The sequence below is a fragment of the Physeter macrocephalus genome, chromosome 14, assembly GCF_002837175.3.
Source record: "Physeter macrocephalus isolate SW-GA chromosome 14, ASM283717v5, whole genome shotgun sequence".
Taxonomy (NCBI): Eukaryota; Metazoa; Chordata; class Mammalia; order Artiodactyla; family Physeteridae; genus Physeter; species Physeter macrocephalus.
The window spans coordinates 95687585-95703673 of record NC_041227.1 but is presented as its reverse complement, the minus strand read 5'-3'; the positions used below and the strand labels follow the sequence as shown (position 1 = coordinate 95703673).

At 37.3% G+C, this 16089-nt stretch overlaps 1 protein-coding gene across 7 annotated transcripts in view; it reads right to left on the bottom strand.

Annotated features, from left to right (window-relative positions):
• NF1 (neurofibromin 1) overlaps positions 1-16089 on the bottom strand; it is a 276759-nt gene that overhangs the window by 7453 nt on the left and 253217 nt on the right. For 4 of the 7 annotated variants that reach the window (XM_028498988.2, XM_024127722.3, XM_028498995.2 and 1 more), the window contains 7 exons: positions 12915-13037; positions 12375-12505; positions 12117-12217; positions 10699-10841; positions 10297-10343; positions 8387-8603; positions 2974-3039 (listed from right to left, as the gene is read on the bottom strand). In XM_028498988.2, the coding sequence (XP_028354789.1) occupies positions 2974-3039; positions 8387-8603; positions 10297-10343; positions 10699-10841; positions 12117-12217; positions 12375-12505; positions 12915-13037 (828 nt within the window). The remainder of the gene's footprint in view (positions 1-2973; positions 3040-8386; positions 8604-10296; positions 10344-10698; positions 10842-12116; positions 12218-12374; positions 12506-12914; positions 13038-16089) is intronic. The other 3 variants (XM_024127724.3, XM_024127726.3, XM_055090121.1) reach the window with 1 other exon arrangement.

Sequence of the window (16089 nt, the reverse complement as noted above, 5' to 3'; positions counted from 1 at the left end):
TATATGTGTGTGTGTATATATATATGTGTGTGTGTATATATATATATATGTGTGTGTGTGTGTATATATATATATATCGTGTGTGTGTGTGTGTGTGTGTGTGTGTGTGTGTGTGTGTGTGTGTATATGTGTGTGTGTATATATATATGTGTATATATAAATGTGTGTGTGTATATATATATATATATATTTTTTTGCAGTACGCGGGCCTCTCACCGTTGTGGCCTCTCCCGTTGCGGAGTACAGGCTCCGGACGCGCAGGCTGAGCGGCCATGGCTCATGGGCCCAGCCGCTCCGCAGCATGTGGGATCTTCCCGGACCGGGGAATGATCCCGTGTCCCCTGCATCGGCAGGTGGACTCTCAACCACTGCGCCACCAGAGAAGCCCAATACTATATTTTAAATTGGTGAGCAGACCTTGGTGCTGCACTCCTGCTCATCAAGGCCGTTTGGAGGCTTTGCATCCTGGTCTCTCTTATGCCCCTAAGCACTGGCTTTCCCTTCTGACTCTCAGTGGGCACAAAAGCAGAAATCCATGAGGTGACAGAAATCCAAAGGCCACCACCCAAGTGAAATAAAGGTAAAAACCTCTGTGGTTCTGACTTGCTAGTTTAAATTCCCTTAGATATGCTGTGGTTAAGCATGCAGCCAGTTACAAACAACATGCAGGGCAGAAGAAGCTGAAGATTCTCTACAGCAGTGTATGAATAAGCACTGTGCTTCAGTGAATTGTGGTGGTTCCAGATAAAGATAAAATCCTAAATAAAAGGTGTTATTGGCCAAAATTCAGTGAATTAAGTGGGAAAAAAATTATTAGATTACACTACAGTTAAATAACATATATAAATAACTTATATATCTATTATATGTCTATCTCCTCTGCTCAAACATGAGTTCCTTGAAGGCAGGTATCAGGGTTTATTTTGACAACTAGGGATATAGTTCCAGGCCGACAAATAATTTTTAAAAAGTCACCTATTTTTTTAAACACCAAAATGATTTCTCAAACTGGAACCTAATATTTTCATTAAATAATAAAAGGATCGAATCCCTTTTAGCTCTTGAGAAGCTGAGGAAAAATGGGTTAGGTGATTTGTGAGAAGTTATTCAACAAAAATGAAAGACATAATAATCCAAACCTCCCACCACCTGCACAAGGCGATAGTAAGTTCCCTGAATCTGCATTGCTTAGTTTATCACATATATCATATGGCAAACCTGTCAGAAAACTCTTATTGCATCTATGAGAAGGCAAAGCTGTCAGAAGGCTCATTTGTTACACATACAGTGAGGCTCATCAGAAGACCCAGGTTCCAATCTGTTTGGATCAGAACTCTTATTTGGTTTCAGTTCTTAATCTGGCAATTAAAAATAACAGTAGACGTGCCTATTTCAAAGGATTGTTAGAAGAATCAGACAGGCTAGGTGAAGACTTTTTGCACACAGATAATTACAGCATAAATTAAGATGTTCCTAATACCTGAAAAAAAAAAAAAAAGACCAAGTGAAGTACTGAAAGGAATTTTAGAACAAACGCAAAGGACTTGAATTTTATACTATAATTTGTAAAATTATTGACGCTAATGTAAATAAGCAAGAAATATGTCTTCTTAGAAGAAAAGATAACTATAGCTTGTTCTTATGCTATAGTAATACACTGATGGAAACGTGTTAAATATATATTTAGAAAATTCATATTTTGAGCTAGATATACAAAAGAGTAACTATAAGAATTTTAAAAATATTTGTAATGGTCTTTCATCAATTGCTAACACCTCTTTTTCTATACAGGTCTAATCTTTCTGTATACTAATTACCGAAAAGTAAAAGAAAGAAAAGGCATCTTTTATAAATTAGACATAAGTGTATCACATTTTCTTCTTCTTAGTCCTTTGAGCTAACTAAGGACCACATTCCTTTCTTTTTAACACAGGTGACAGAGTGGACAGCCAGCTTTAATTTCTACAGAAATGCTGGGGTTGGCTTTGTATCTATATTTGGGGAAAATAAATACTTCCTAAGCTAAAAACTCTTCCCCAAACCACATACCCTCCTTTCTCTATTAACTCCCCCTGGAGTTTCTTGTTAACCTGCCTGTGTTAGTCTAGGGCTGGGACTGCATCTTCAGTGTTCAGGGGGAGCACGAACAGCTCTTTCATCGAGACAAGTCTCAGCCCTGTGACACTGTAAGCATCCAGATATTACAGTAATGGCCTTACAAATTCTTTCGGTGCCTGAACCAGACTCTGCTTACAGGGATTGGTGAATGAAGTCTTATGCCATGTGCCCAGGATGAGCGCAGGGTAAGCAGTATTTCGTGCAAAGATGACAGAAGTAAAGAGTACCTTGATGAGGCAACAGCTGCATGAAAACTGCTGATTTAGAGCAAGGCAGAGAAGCTTCACAGACACAGAATGGAAGAAAAAACAAAAGTGAGTGATATCTGTAAGATTTTTAAAGGGTGAAATATGATTAGATACTGGATAATTATTATTTTCCTTGGTTTTCAGGAGGATTCTTGTTTTAATTACTACTGAACTCTGACCATTAATTTCCCAAACATTACAATCTCTAAATAAATGGCAGAACTTACAATTTTACAGATAGATGTGTTTTTACCACCTTTATTAGAAGTAAGAATTTTAGTGTAAATCAAGAATTACACTAAAAAATGAAATGGAAAATTAGCAGAAATTACACCAAGCAATTGATCAGTTTAAAATTATTTTTCTCCCTTAAATACAGGGTAATAACAAAGAAAAAAGAAGAAAAACTAAATCAAGAATATACCAAATAAAGGTCTGGGATACGGTAAGCAGTTCCCGAAAACATTTAAATTGTTTTGGAGATTTTAAGTAGTCTCAAAATAGAGGCCTCTAAGTTTCTTCTAAGAGGGAGACATTTTAAACCTGGTAAACACAGCAGAAGTGTGACGAAGTCTACCCTTTGGAGAAATGTTTTTGATAAACTAACCTTTTCTGCACACAGCTGTCAGCACTACTGGGCTAGCTGATCCACCTGGCTTCCTGGGAGGGAGGTCTGCATTAGAGAAGCAAAGTGACTGAATAACTGACAGGCCTGGACATAGCCCCAAAATAAAGTGAAAGAAGTGAATTTAAAATAAAGTTCAACTAAATAGGACTTTGCTCTAAAAAATCCGTGCTCTAATACTAACAGTAAAATAAGGTGATCAAAGAAAAAAATTAAAGTTTTTTTTTCAAGTGAAAAAACATTTAAAATAGATCACAGGCTTATTTTTGTTAAAAAATAAAATATGTGACCTCACATATTTTTGAGGTCAAAAATATAGTATAAAACTTTCGCCATAATTACCTGATTTTTCCAAACAGATGTCCCTTTGAATGATCAGAATAGTTTATAGTACAAGGTACAACGTAAGTACAAAAGAGATCACTAAAGAGGGCAAAATAGTTATCTGTGTATACTTTGTCACTCTTACTGTTCTGAAATCTATTTGAGGGCAGGTCTCATGTCCTAGTGGCCCCCGCCACTCCCTTGGGTCTAACAGAGTCCCTTGCATGTAGTAAACAATGAATATCTGGGATAATTCAAGAACAAAATCTGGATTTCGGGTTATTTTCTACAGAGCATTGTAGTATTAATCTCGTACCTAAAAATCAAAGAACTTGTGTACACAAAGAATTTGTTAAACAACATGACTCAGAAGGAAATAACAACTTTAGCTGAAACCAAATACTGAGATCCACAGGCAAAAACTGTCAAGTCTCTGGGGATCAGGGTCTCTCTCATCTTTAAATGTTCCAGAGTACCTAGTGTATACCTACAAAATAGGTGTTCGAATGTTTACTGAATTAAATTACAGTGTGAAAAATATTAGGAGGTCTTGGTAGAGTATAAATTAAATTTTAATACACTGGAAATGAACCTATTTAATTTCTTTTTAATGAGTACTAAAATCCATATAACTCCATCTGGATTTTAATTTCTAGTATACTTGCTCCTTAATATCTAAAGAGGATACAGGAAGACTATTTGGAATGCATACTTGAAATGGTTATAAAGCACTCACAATATGGCTTTTAAAAAGGCTTCTTTGCTCATCCTGTAAGAGAGCCATTTATGGCTTGGCCTTAAGCACGAGAAAGTCCCATGTATAACATTTTTAGTAGATAGGTTTTATTTTCTAGTTCTAATCCTGGTTCTTCAATTCATGTCCAGCTCAGCTACACTGGACCTAAGAATGGATCGCAATATCATATTGGAAGTACTCTTATCTATCAGAGAGTAAATATTATAGATCCCCTTCAAGATTCTCATAGTGGCATGTAGGAAAATCTGAAGAGACAAAGTTTTATGTCCATTTGGCTAAAAGGACCACAGTTAGCATAACTTCGTATGCACTGAACTCCGAGTACAGTCCACTGGCTCCACTGATACCAAGTCAGTTTCTGCTACGAGTGGGGTCAGAAGACAGTCATTTATGTAATTTTATATACGGAGTTATAAAACAATCCTTCTTGTGCTAAGGGGATAGACAAGTGGGCTATGATCATCTGTCAAGAAGAATGGATTTTCAGAGACAACTGCTTTATGTAAATGACCGCTACTTCCTCAAAAGCTGGTGACTGATGAATTATCACCAAAATTTTTACCTAAGTAAGGTTTAATGTTTCATGGGGGAGGGCGAGGGGGTTCATGAATTTCTTATCTAGGTAATTTGCCAGCTGAGAATACTGGAGACCAAAAGAAGATACAGCTTGGTGGCCGATCCTGCTAAGTACCAAAGATCTAGAAAGCAAAGTCTTGCACTGACAGGAAAAGTTTGAAGCAAAGGCTTGAGCTGTGTGCAGATCAGCAACTTTTGCTTTTCGACATAAAGAAACAGAGCTTTCACCTGTTTAAAATTCAGTAGACTAGCGCAGGCTGATGTTGGGTAATTTGATGGCAAGCCACACTTATGCTCCATTTCAGGGAGTGACACAGGGCTTCTTTAAATACTTCTGCTTAGGACTTGGCTGATGGAAGTGGAGACAGGGAAATATTCTGGTTTCTATACAACCAAATAGCGAAGCCGAAATGCTAGAGTGAGTTATGAATCTGGATTAGATTCATCACTTCTTTCAGCCCTTTGACATCAGCAAAATCAGATCCACAAAGAATTGAGGAGATAGGGATGTAAGATTACAAGGAGCTAAAGATATAAAACAGCATAACTAGTTACAAAGTATTAACTCTTGTAAGAGGTATTCCCTAAGAGCAAATGACAAAAACACAATAATTAGGTAGATAAATAAATCAGGATCCTTTCATGGAGATGAGCCCACAGTTTAGAGATACAAATGGGTTTCATCGAAGAGTAAAGTTACTACTGAAAAGATAAACTCTTTCTCTAATAACATGTAGTAAAATAATCTGGTGAACCAAAGGACATGCAATTTACAATTTGGAGACAGAAAAACACCGTTATTCTACTTAATTAATTGTATTACTTTTTTTTTTTTTCTTTTTTTGCGGTACGCGGGCCTCTCACTGTTGCGGCCTCTCCCGTTGCGGAGCACAGGCTCCGGACGCGCAGGCTCAGCGGCCATGGCTCACGGGCCCAGCCGCTCCGCGGCATGTGGGAATCTTCCCGGACCGGGGCACAAACCCGTGTCCCCTGCATCGGCAGGCGGACTCTCAACCACTGCGCCACCAGGGAAGCCCTAATTGTATTACTTTTAAAGCTTCAGTTTCTTTTGAGAATAGTCAGAGGTTTCCAGGGTGTTATAATCTATTCAAGCAGCCATCTTTGGAGAACTACTGGAGGTGACACAGTAGGTTTAAAACTGTAACCAAAACCCCATATGCTATTCTTTGATTTCTCTAAACAATTCTAAATAAGAGGTTACCAGAGTAGGACTACTTTTCTAAGCAAATGATATGGCTAATGTCCAATCAACACAGGACATGAACAGTTAATCAACTAGCAGAAGAACTTGTACTGGTACCTTTATTCTTAATCTGATTATTTTATTGTCTCCATTAGTGGGCAAAGATGGGCAGAAATACCCCTGACAATTAGTTTGGGTTAAAAAAAAAACTCAATGTAAAAACAACTAAACATTTTGACAGCTTTAACATCACTTTAGTAGCCCAAGAGGCAAAAGATTGGTCAAAATGAATCAAACTTTAAAAACAAGAGGATCAATATAGACAGTCTATGAATTTTCCAATTGTGATGAACTTCAGTGGTTGACTAGCCCAGACGATAGAGAGCTCTACAGAAGAAAAGGAGCAGTGGACTTAAGGTAAGGCAGATGGAAGTAATGAGACAGAAATAAATAAATGAAAGAAAAAGGGAAAGGCAGGGGAAGGGAAAGAAGAAAGATGACAGATATGGAAGGCAATGAATGTGGTAGAAAGAGCACTGGAGCACTGGCCTTGGTTCTAGATAAGAACTGTGTGATAAAGCAATTCACTTAGCTCTTCTAAACTCAGTCTCCCCTTCACACACAACATTGTGGACCTAGAACTATATTACCTCTATAGTACCCCTTAGCTCCAAAATGCTAAGATTTTATGGCGGGAGGCGGGGGGTAGTGGGGATGAGGGAAAGAATTCAGTGGCCGCATCAGCTCGGTGCTTTGTGACCACCTAGAGGGGTGGGCTAGGGAGGGTGGGAGGGAGGGAGACGCGAGAGGGAGGAGATATGGGAACATATGTGTATGTATAACTGATTCACTTTGTTGTAAAGCAGAAAACTAACACACCATTGTAAAACAGTTATACTCCAATAAAGATGTTAAAAAAAAAAAAAAAAGAAGAAGAATTCAGTGGCCGCAGTATCTAGAAGAAAGTAAACTTAAAGGTTTGCCCTGGCTTTAACAGTTGAAATGCTGATAATGGGGCAAGAAGATCACAGGCACACTCTAGTGCATAAGAATCACCTGGGTGTTTATTAAACACAGATTGCTGGCTGGGCCCCACTCTTGGAGTCTCTTGTGTAGGAGGTCTGGGGTGGGATTCTAGCGTTTGCATTTCTAATAAGCTGATGCTGAGGCTGCTGGTCTGGGACCACACTTGGAGAAACACTGTTCTAGGGAATAGGTGACAGAGGCCAAATAAACACAGTTATACGGGGAAAAAAAGTTGGCCAGATTTCTCTTATTTCTCGGCGGGGAGAAAACCTGACTAGGTGCAGTAAGGTGATTGATAAATAAATGCTGGGTCAAACAATTTGTTTCCTCTGCTGACCAAGGCTTTGTTGTTGACCAAAGCTTAATAGATGAATATAGTTATTTAATATAATGGTTTATAATATGAATTGGGTATTAGATTTGCCAAGTTCTTCAGAACCTTCAAAACTATATATGTTTAAACATTCATGCAAAACTGAGATTATAAACTGGAAATTCTATTTATGGATCTTGAACATCACAAAATAGTTATAATACATCCTTTGGCTTTTTAAAAGAAAATCCATGCTAACACTTAACTACGTCTAATATTGATAACTTTTCCTTATAGCATGAGGTGTTTCATAAGTAAACTTTTCAGATAATGAAACTTTAAACACAAAACCTTTTTAATTTTAACCATTTTAGAAAAATATCTTTCTGAATAGAATACATGACGACAACGGAAGCTTTCCTTCATTACCCACTGTCATCATAAATACATAATGGCGTCAGTTCTGTGATGAATTGAGTACACCTCCAGGGTTTGACCAGAGTAATAAGAAATCATCTGCTCTGTCACTGAATAAGCCCAGAGTTCTGTACGTTTGCCATTTCTGCCATCTTGTTTATCTCAGCCCCATCCGAGCTATTAGCTATTATTTCTCAGTTTATCTGCCTCTTAGTTGCATGTTGAATGGGCATACTTTCCCCACTTGGACCTAAGAGTGACTCCAGAGTCAGGAATATGCTTATGGGCTTTAAGATGTTATTTTCTGAGCTGGCATTTTTGTCTGGTTGTTTATTTACTCCTAGATTTTCAGGTTGTTGCTGGCAGCAGGGAAAAGGGGCACTACTATATTTTGTATATTTTGGGGATACAGTATGCTGTATCAGAGACACAGAAACACTAGGGCAAGGTTAGTATTATCTAGTAAGGGAATTATAATTCTGTTCACTTACAGGGTTATATACTTTAGGTTACTCTTCCTGCCTAAACTCTAAAAACTTATCAACCTTGGAACACTATGTGAACACTCTAAACATTTCACTATCTTTGTATAACTGTTTGAAAGTAGACAGCTTTACAGAAACCAAAATTCAAATCAGCTACAAGGTAAAGAAGAAATGTAAGATGAATTTCATGATAAAAAGGAGCAAAATCTGCTATAAACTGATAACAAGGGAATTCCTAGTGTTGGTATAGTAATATTATTGCTCAAATTTATATAAAGATTGCATTTACTGACCTGGGGAATGCTGGGAAGTTGCAAGTGAGGTCATGGAATTAGAAAGGTTAAGGTTAGCAGTAATACTAAGCTGGCTCTGCACTGCAGGAGGATAAGGAGATGTGGGTGTCAGGAGGGACTCCTCACTGGTTTCTTCATCAATTCCAGGCAAATACGTGTCAATCAAGGCATCAAGAAACTTAACAATAAGCTCAGCATAGTCTGGGATTTGTGTTTGCTGTAATGGAAAATAGGACATTATTTTAGCTCTGTTCTTTTTTCTTTTTTTGTAAATCCCCCTTGAAGCCAAAAAAGATAAATTCAATTTTTGTTTTGGGCTTAATTTACTATTTTTCTTCCTTTGTACTACATATCATTAAAAAAAAGGGGGTGGAATAATATTTGTAGACTACCATGGGACTTACAACTGGGAATTTTATTCAGCTAACACTTACAGCTTCCAGATGAACCTGTGATTACTGAAGGCCATGCACAAAGACTGAATTAATTCTGAGACAATCCAATCATCAGGAATGATGTCTAGTCTGTTTTCCAAAACTGAGAAAATGAGCAGAGCATCATTCCAGCTGCCATTTAGAGATTCAACTAACTAAGTACTGTGAAGGGCTCGGAGGGTTACTGGCAATCAAACTACAAAAGTTCCCACATGATATACTTATTTCTGTGACTTCAGGCCCTTTATTTTTTTTTATTTTATTTTTTTTTTGTGGTATGCGGGCCTCTCACTGTTGTGGCCTCTCCTGTTGCGGAGCACAGGCTCCGGACACGCGGGCTCAGCGGCCATGGCTCACGGGCCTAGCTGCTCCGCGGCATGTGGGATCTTCCCGGACCGGGGCACGAACCCGTGTCCCCTGCATCGGCAGGCGGACTCTCAACCATTGCGCCACCAGGGAAGCCCCAGGCCCATTTTTATTTTTTTAAATTTTTTTGCATTACGCGGGCCTCTCACTGTTGTGGCCTCTCCCATTGTGCAGCACAGGCTCCGGACGCGCAGGCCCAGCGGCCATGGCTCACGGGCCCAGCCGCTCCGTGGCATGTGGGATCTTCCCGGACCGGGGCACGAACCTGTGTCCCCTGCATCGGCAGGCGGACTCACAACCACTGCGCCACCAGGGAAGCCCCCCAGGCCCATTTTTAAAATGACAGCCTTTGCATATCAAGAGATATGCAGTAATAACTAAACAAAACTAAGTACTCAATTGTTAAAATCAGAACAAGGTTTATGCAATTCGTATTGATTGAGCACCCCTATCTCTAGAACACTGCACTAGGGGAAGAAAAAGAAGTCCTGCCTTCAAGGAACCTCAATCAATATGGAGAGAGACCATATACAGAGAGAATAATTAAATACACATTTATGTAGCACTATATCAACTAACGCCAATCAAAGAACAAACTGAATGGAGCAAATGAGGATATATTCAGGGAAGAGTGAATCTAATGCAACAGGTTGGAAGGAAAAATGTTTTCTTGAGGTAAATTTCTTTTTCATTATGTAATTTTTAAAATTGAGGTTTAATTGACATATAACATTATGTTAATTTCAGGTCATGAGGTAGATTTTAAACATACGTAATGCTCCCTCCTAATCACAAGATACCTAAATGTGTGCATTAAGATCATCAACTACATGAGGGACCGAGGGCAGAAAGTTTACAGAGGTTTATCATACGTTTCTGAAAAGTCAAGCATAAATTTAGTTGAATTTTTTTTTTTTTGGTAAAAGCTAGTATATAAACATATTAAAGGGGCTGCCTCTTGGAAAGAATCTTGTGGTAGAAAACTTTTAATAAAAATAACATATGTGTTTTTTGTGAATCATTCTGGTTTTCAACATATTGTCTTAAAGCAGGCACAGTAATATAAATAAAACTTTCATTTTGTCAATAGAGAAAAAGATATTTTCTTACCTTTGAAAAGGGTCCTGCAAACCGCCATAGGCCATTAAAACCAAAACCTGCAACAAATCAAATGTTACTCTTATAGCAAGCATGACACTCTTTCAGTCTTAACAGAAATTATATAGTTGATGATATATAAAACCCACACACAGAGTGAAAACATTTTTTTTTAGAATGAGTGTCAAAGTAGACTAAAACTCACTGAAAATATACCCAGTATAAAACCGTATTTTAGTTAAAAAGTTGTCAACCACTTATTGTACTGAACACATAATTAAAAGTCAGAAAATGGCATATTAGAGAGGTGTGAACAAGCCTATTCCTCGTAAGGAATTCTTCAGCCAGTGCATCCTTTAACAGCACACATGTTTCAAGTTCATCAACCATCCTCCTCCCGATACGTTTATTTACTTTGCAGGTAAGATGTTTGGTACTGTGGTGGGGATTCTTCATGGTACACCACACTTTGCACAATCCCATGGATTGGATTTAACAAATTTGGATCTTGGCACAATGATAACAGGGTGTTGATCTTAGAGTCCAACAAATTGTGCCTAAAAAAATAAAAGTCAACAGAGGAACATTTTAAAGGAAAATTAAATGAAAATATATACTGGAAAATATTTTTCCCTAGAACAGTATGATAATAACGAAGGGTGATGAGTGCTTTTCCAATTTTTCTCTAATGAACGTGTGTATCTGCTTTTTCGTTTTGTCTTTTGTGTTTAAGTCATTAGGAAAATATGGTAAAAGCACCTAACTATCACTGTCATATAACCATGCTTAACTATATATGGTGACTATTTGCTCAAGACAAGGTTGGCTTCTGTCTGCCACTCAGCATGCTTTGGGACCATCTCTTTCTGCTGATTATTGATATGTACCCAGGAGTTAAAACTAAATTTAATATTAATCAGTGTTTAATAAATGCTGAATCAGATCGAATGAGGAAAGCAAAATTAGCTTGGAGGGGGTGGAATATATGCTCAAATTCAAACTTCTGAGGAAATTATTTCTAACCCAGCTATACCCCATTAATAAAAATAACCAAGAGCCAAGTATATAAAACTCTGAAATTTATAAATAAGATTAAACAAAAACAAAGAAATAATGATACTACATAGAAGGCCTAGATTAGGAACAGAGTTTCCCAAATTTCTTTGAGTTATCTAGATTTTAACACTTTGAGGCTAATATAATTTTCGCCCTTAAGAGAGAATAAAATTCATCTCCCAAATAAGAAGTCAATTTTGTTTTCACTCAGCTGTGGATTAAAAACAAAAGCTCTACTGAAAAAGAAAACAGAACAGGTATGCTGATTTAAATATAGTAATCTAACAGCTTTCTCCTAAGTGAGGAAATAAACAATGCTCATCACAATGAACAATGTAAGAAAATCACAAGATAAAAAAATGTTTTTCCCACTCTGACAAGTACAGGTTTCTGGTAACTGACTATACTGCTGAACTGAATGAATACGCATTTTCAGAACTCTGATGGAAAACTGATGAATTCATAAAAGTGCTAACAAAAGATCAAGATGAAAAAAAAATTAATGGGACTGAGTGAACTGACGAGGATTATAATTTTTGTGACTTTCTGTTTGAATTTAAAAAAAAAAAAGAAAATGTTTTTCCCGATCGACAGGCCAAAACTAGTCCTAGGTCCCATTAAACCCACTGTCTCTAAGCTAAAAACCACTATCACACAACTTCACGTTCCCCTCTCCACAACCAGTGAACACTACTGGGTGATACTTTTCCTAAGCTTTCATAAAACATTTGACTTCAAGACAGATACAAAAGTTAAACACAAGTGGAGATACTTACACAACAGGAAAAACTTTGGGGAAAACAACACTAGCTTCCGCTAAGTATTCATAAAGAATTCGTTGATCAAACTCATCCGTGGTGTATTTCACCAGCGTAGCCTGCAAAAAAGTAAACAAAAAACATTTTATTTTGTGGCTGAATTGTTACCTGTTTCGGTGAGAAGCAGAATATGGCCTTCCTTTCATGTTTTTAATATTTAAGGGCCTTCTAAGAGTAGACTGGAAAAAAAACCCCACAAAAAGCAAAAAATATTACCAGAACAGTAAGAAGAAGTGCTTGGATCTTCGGATCAGTAAGTACTTCTTCATCTAAGAGAACATTTGATTCAGACACTGAAACTTTACGTAAATGTGGGTGCTGTTGTGATGAGGAAATCCTCTGAGTTTCTGTGGTAAGATATGGATTAACACAATCAGCTATATTAATCAAATATAACACACTAGATACTACTTCATCTAACATATTTTAATGTCACTTCTAAAATTTGATAGCTTTTTAACAGACACTTAAAATATCAACATAAATATCATAAAAAATTACTATTCACCTATACAAAAGTTCTGGCTAGCTGTATACAATGTTGTATATCGTATGTATGATTACTTTCTACACAGGTTTCAGGATATCTGTCATTTTAAGGACTGTATAGCTTGTCTTTGTCTTTTGAAAAAGAGCAAATGTTTCTATATTTTATCCTAATGATACTAAGAAATGGCTGGAAAGCAAATATGGCTTTAATGTACTCTCCCTCCTTACTTTCAATGATCTAGATTAATTATTAACTTTGTTTCTCACCCATTTCATAATCAGTTTCTGCTACTCTCCTCATTTTGGGGGGTGTTGTGATCCCTGATTCCATTTCTTGCCTTTTAGGAGCCTTTGTGTCTGATATCAAGTGATCAAAACTTTTCCTTGTTCCTATAAACAAAAGTTACAGAATATGGAAGTTCATTAACCACAGTGTCTGTGAATAGGAATATACTAAAAAGAAAATGTTTGGGCATAAAGTGTTTAAGTTTTCACTTAAGGACCCAAAGAAAGCTCAAACATATCCCTGGGGCAGAGTTCCTCTCCTCTCCTGTTTTTTTTCCATCTTGTCAAGGAATTTTGGCCACATAGCTGTTCTGTTTCAGGACAGGATGTGCCTTATTGGTCCAAATTAAATTGAGATTACATGCACTACACTGGAGGTAAACCAAACTCCACCAACAAGTACAATATTTGATAATAAATACAGAGATATGTGCTGTTTAGTAGCAAAGATCAACTATGTCTGAACAGCCTTTTTTCAATTTAAGGCATTCTGCTGGTGCCAAGAATGAGTCATTAACCTATGAAGAATTTCTAAAAGTAGACAAAAATCAAAGTTTGATTTTACTTCTTCAGGCTTTGAAAAAAGGATGTGCATGCCTAAAAGTACTAAATAATAGATACACTGGGAGATGTTTCAAAAATAGCAGGCAGTACCATTTCCCACTTGGCTTTGAGTTTCTCTAATCATGTATTATACCAATGTTAAATACCTTTCTCTTAAGGTAAAAGTATTGAAACTGGATTATTTGGATTATTTGGAACTTATATATTTCTGTTCTTTATATTCCAAGAACTTCTCTTATTCTTCTTGGTACAGCTCTAAGAGCAAATCTGGAATACTTTTGACAGTATTATTTTTTAAAAGCCAGAACAGAAGCCACTATAATTACATATGACAATTGAACACTTGAGAAATTTAATGTTCTATTAACCTCAAGTTTTAAAACTAATAATTATTCACAATAGTCATAAAAATCAAGGTCAAATAATTTAACAGCCCAAAAGAATCTTGTCCAACCTCTTCATTTCCTGTACCTGTAAACTGAGGAAGCCACGAGCAGTTAAGAGATTAGCCTGAAGTCGCAAGGCTAGGCATCCAGTTAGTGACCAGACTTAAAATATATAATTTCCTAAAAACCAATTCGTGCTTTCATACTGCATGAGATCAGGACACCACTCTCCTACGTTTAGTTTTCTTACTTTTCTCATTCTTCCTTTTTTACTTTACTCTCTGCATTCTTCCTGGGAGATCTCCTTCCGCTCCCATAGCTTCAGCGGTCTAATGAACTAATCAATTCTAAATGTGCCACTTGTCCACTTCTCTCTTCCTGAACTCCAGATGTATGTTTTCATTTATCTCTTACATATACGCGCCAAGAATCCTGAAGGGACCTCAAATATAATATCAACCAACCTAAATTCATTTTGTACTATAAATATATTAGTCTTGATCTCTGTGAATGGAATCACTATCCAGCCAGTTTTTGAAGCCAGAAATTTCTGACATCCTTCACTGCCTTCTCCCTCCCCACCTGGCCCAAACAGTCAGGCACTAAGTCCCACACCTGATTCCTTTCCTCCACTGTCCCACTGCTCCTGCCTTAGTGCAGGCCTACACCATTTTTTGCTTGGACTGCTGTAACGATCTCTTAAATGATTCCCTTGCAAAAAACCTCTTCCTATTTCTCCATATTCTAGCCAAAAACCTTTCTTAAGAATAAAATTTTGTAACATCTCTCCCCTACTTAAAGATCCCTGCTGGATACATGATAAGGCTAAATCTCTTAACATGGCACAAAGTCTCCCACAAACTAGTTGCAATTCTTGTCTAGCCTCATTTCGTACCCCAGTGCTTTTCCTGACTTTGCTTTATTCGTGCTATTTCCCCACTCTCCTGAATACATGCCTTCCTTATCCTGTGCCTACAGGGCAAGCATGTATTAAAATTTCAAGATCCGGTTCAAGTGTTACCTCCTCTCTGTAGCTTTTCCTAATTTCCTTACTTTAATGGCACCTGGGGATGCTGTTGCAATTGTCTGATTATAAGTCTTAGCCACCAAACTATGAGCTCCTCCAGGGCAAAGACTATAACTTTTTCGTCGATCACATGGGTTGAATGAATTCAATATTGCATTTTCTCTGAAGTTAGTTTTTCATTTACAACTTCCTTGACATGAAAACTCAGAATCACAAAACACAAAGTAACCAGAAACTCCTAGAACATTATTTATGGAAAAGTATAAAGAGAAAGGAACTCAAACAAAAGATAACAGTCCTTGGGACTTCCCTGGTGGCGCAGTGGTTAAGAATCCGCCTGCCAATGCAGGGGACACGGGTTTGAGCCCTGGTCTGGGAAGATCCCACATGCTGCGGAGCAACTAAGCCCAGACCCAATGCAGCCAAAAATAAATAAATAAATAAATAAATAAATAAAATAAACAAAAGATAACAGTCCTCTGGGACTAGTAATAGTGATTAACACTCATGGTTTCAATTTCTCTCATGGTTTATTGGCAGGTTATTTATTTTATATTTCTTTAGCCAAAGTTGTGTAAGAGCACCTTTGCATTCAATCTGTGGTGAGGTGGGATCAGTGGGCTCTCTCATTATTTACTTCAGTTTTTGAAAAGGGAAAAAGGGTCTCACAGCATTTCAGGTGTACTTCTCATGGTCAAATGTTGATATAACCGAGCAATTTTAACTTCCAAGAACCCTACCTTCTTACCGTAGTAAAAAAACACAGTAATCAAAAACTCTTACCTTTTTGTCTTTTTAAAGAAAAGATGGCAAATAGTATTATTATAGCTTCATAGCATATTGATGTATTCTGCCCTCAGAGGGTAATTCTGGGAAATATATTGTTAAAGGCCCTGCATCTGAATGCTGCAAGACTCTTTCTTTTCTGTGAGTATCTAATGTCTCTCCTACTCCCATTTCCCTTCTGCCTGGCCAAGGCAGAATAAAACAAGTAGAGCCACAATATTTAGTCTAAGAATCCCCCCAAAACTGTTTCAAGATCTCATTCTCATTCCTCTATCTTAACTGATATGGCTTAACTGATCTATCAAACTCTCTCATAATTGGCATCAAACACTTTGCTACATCAAAAACAGGAAATTTTGATAATCTTGAACAGCTTCAAATAATTTTCCAGGAG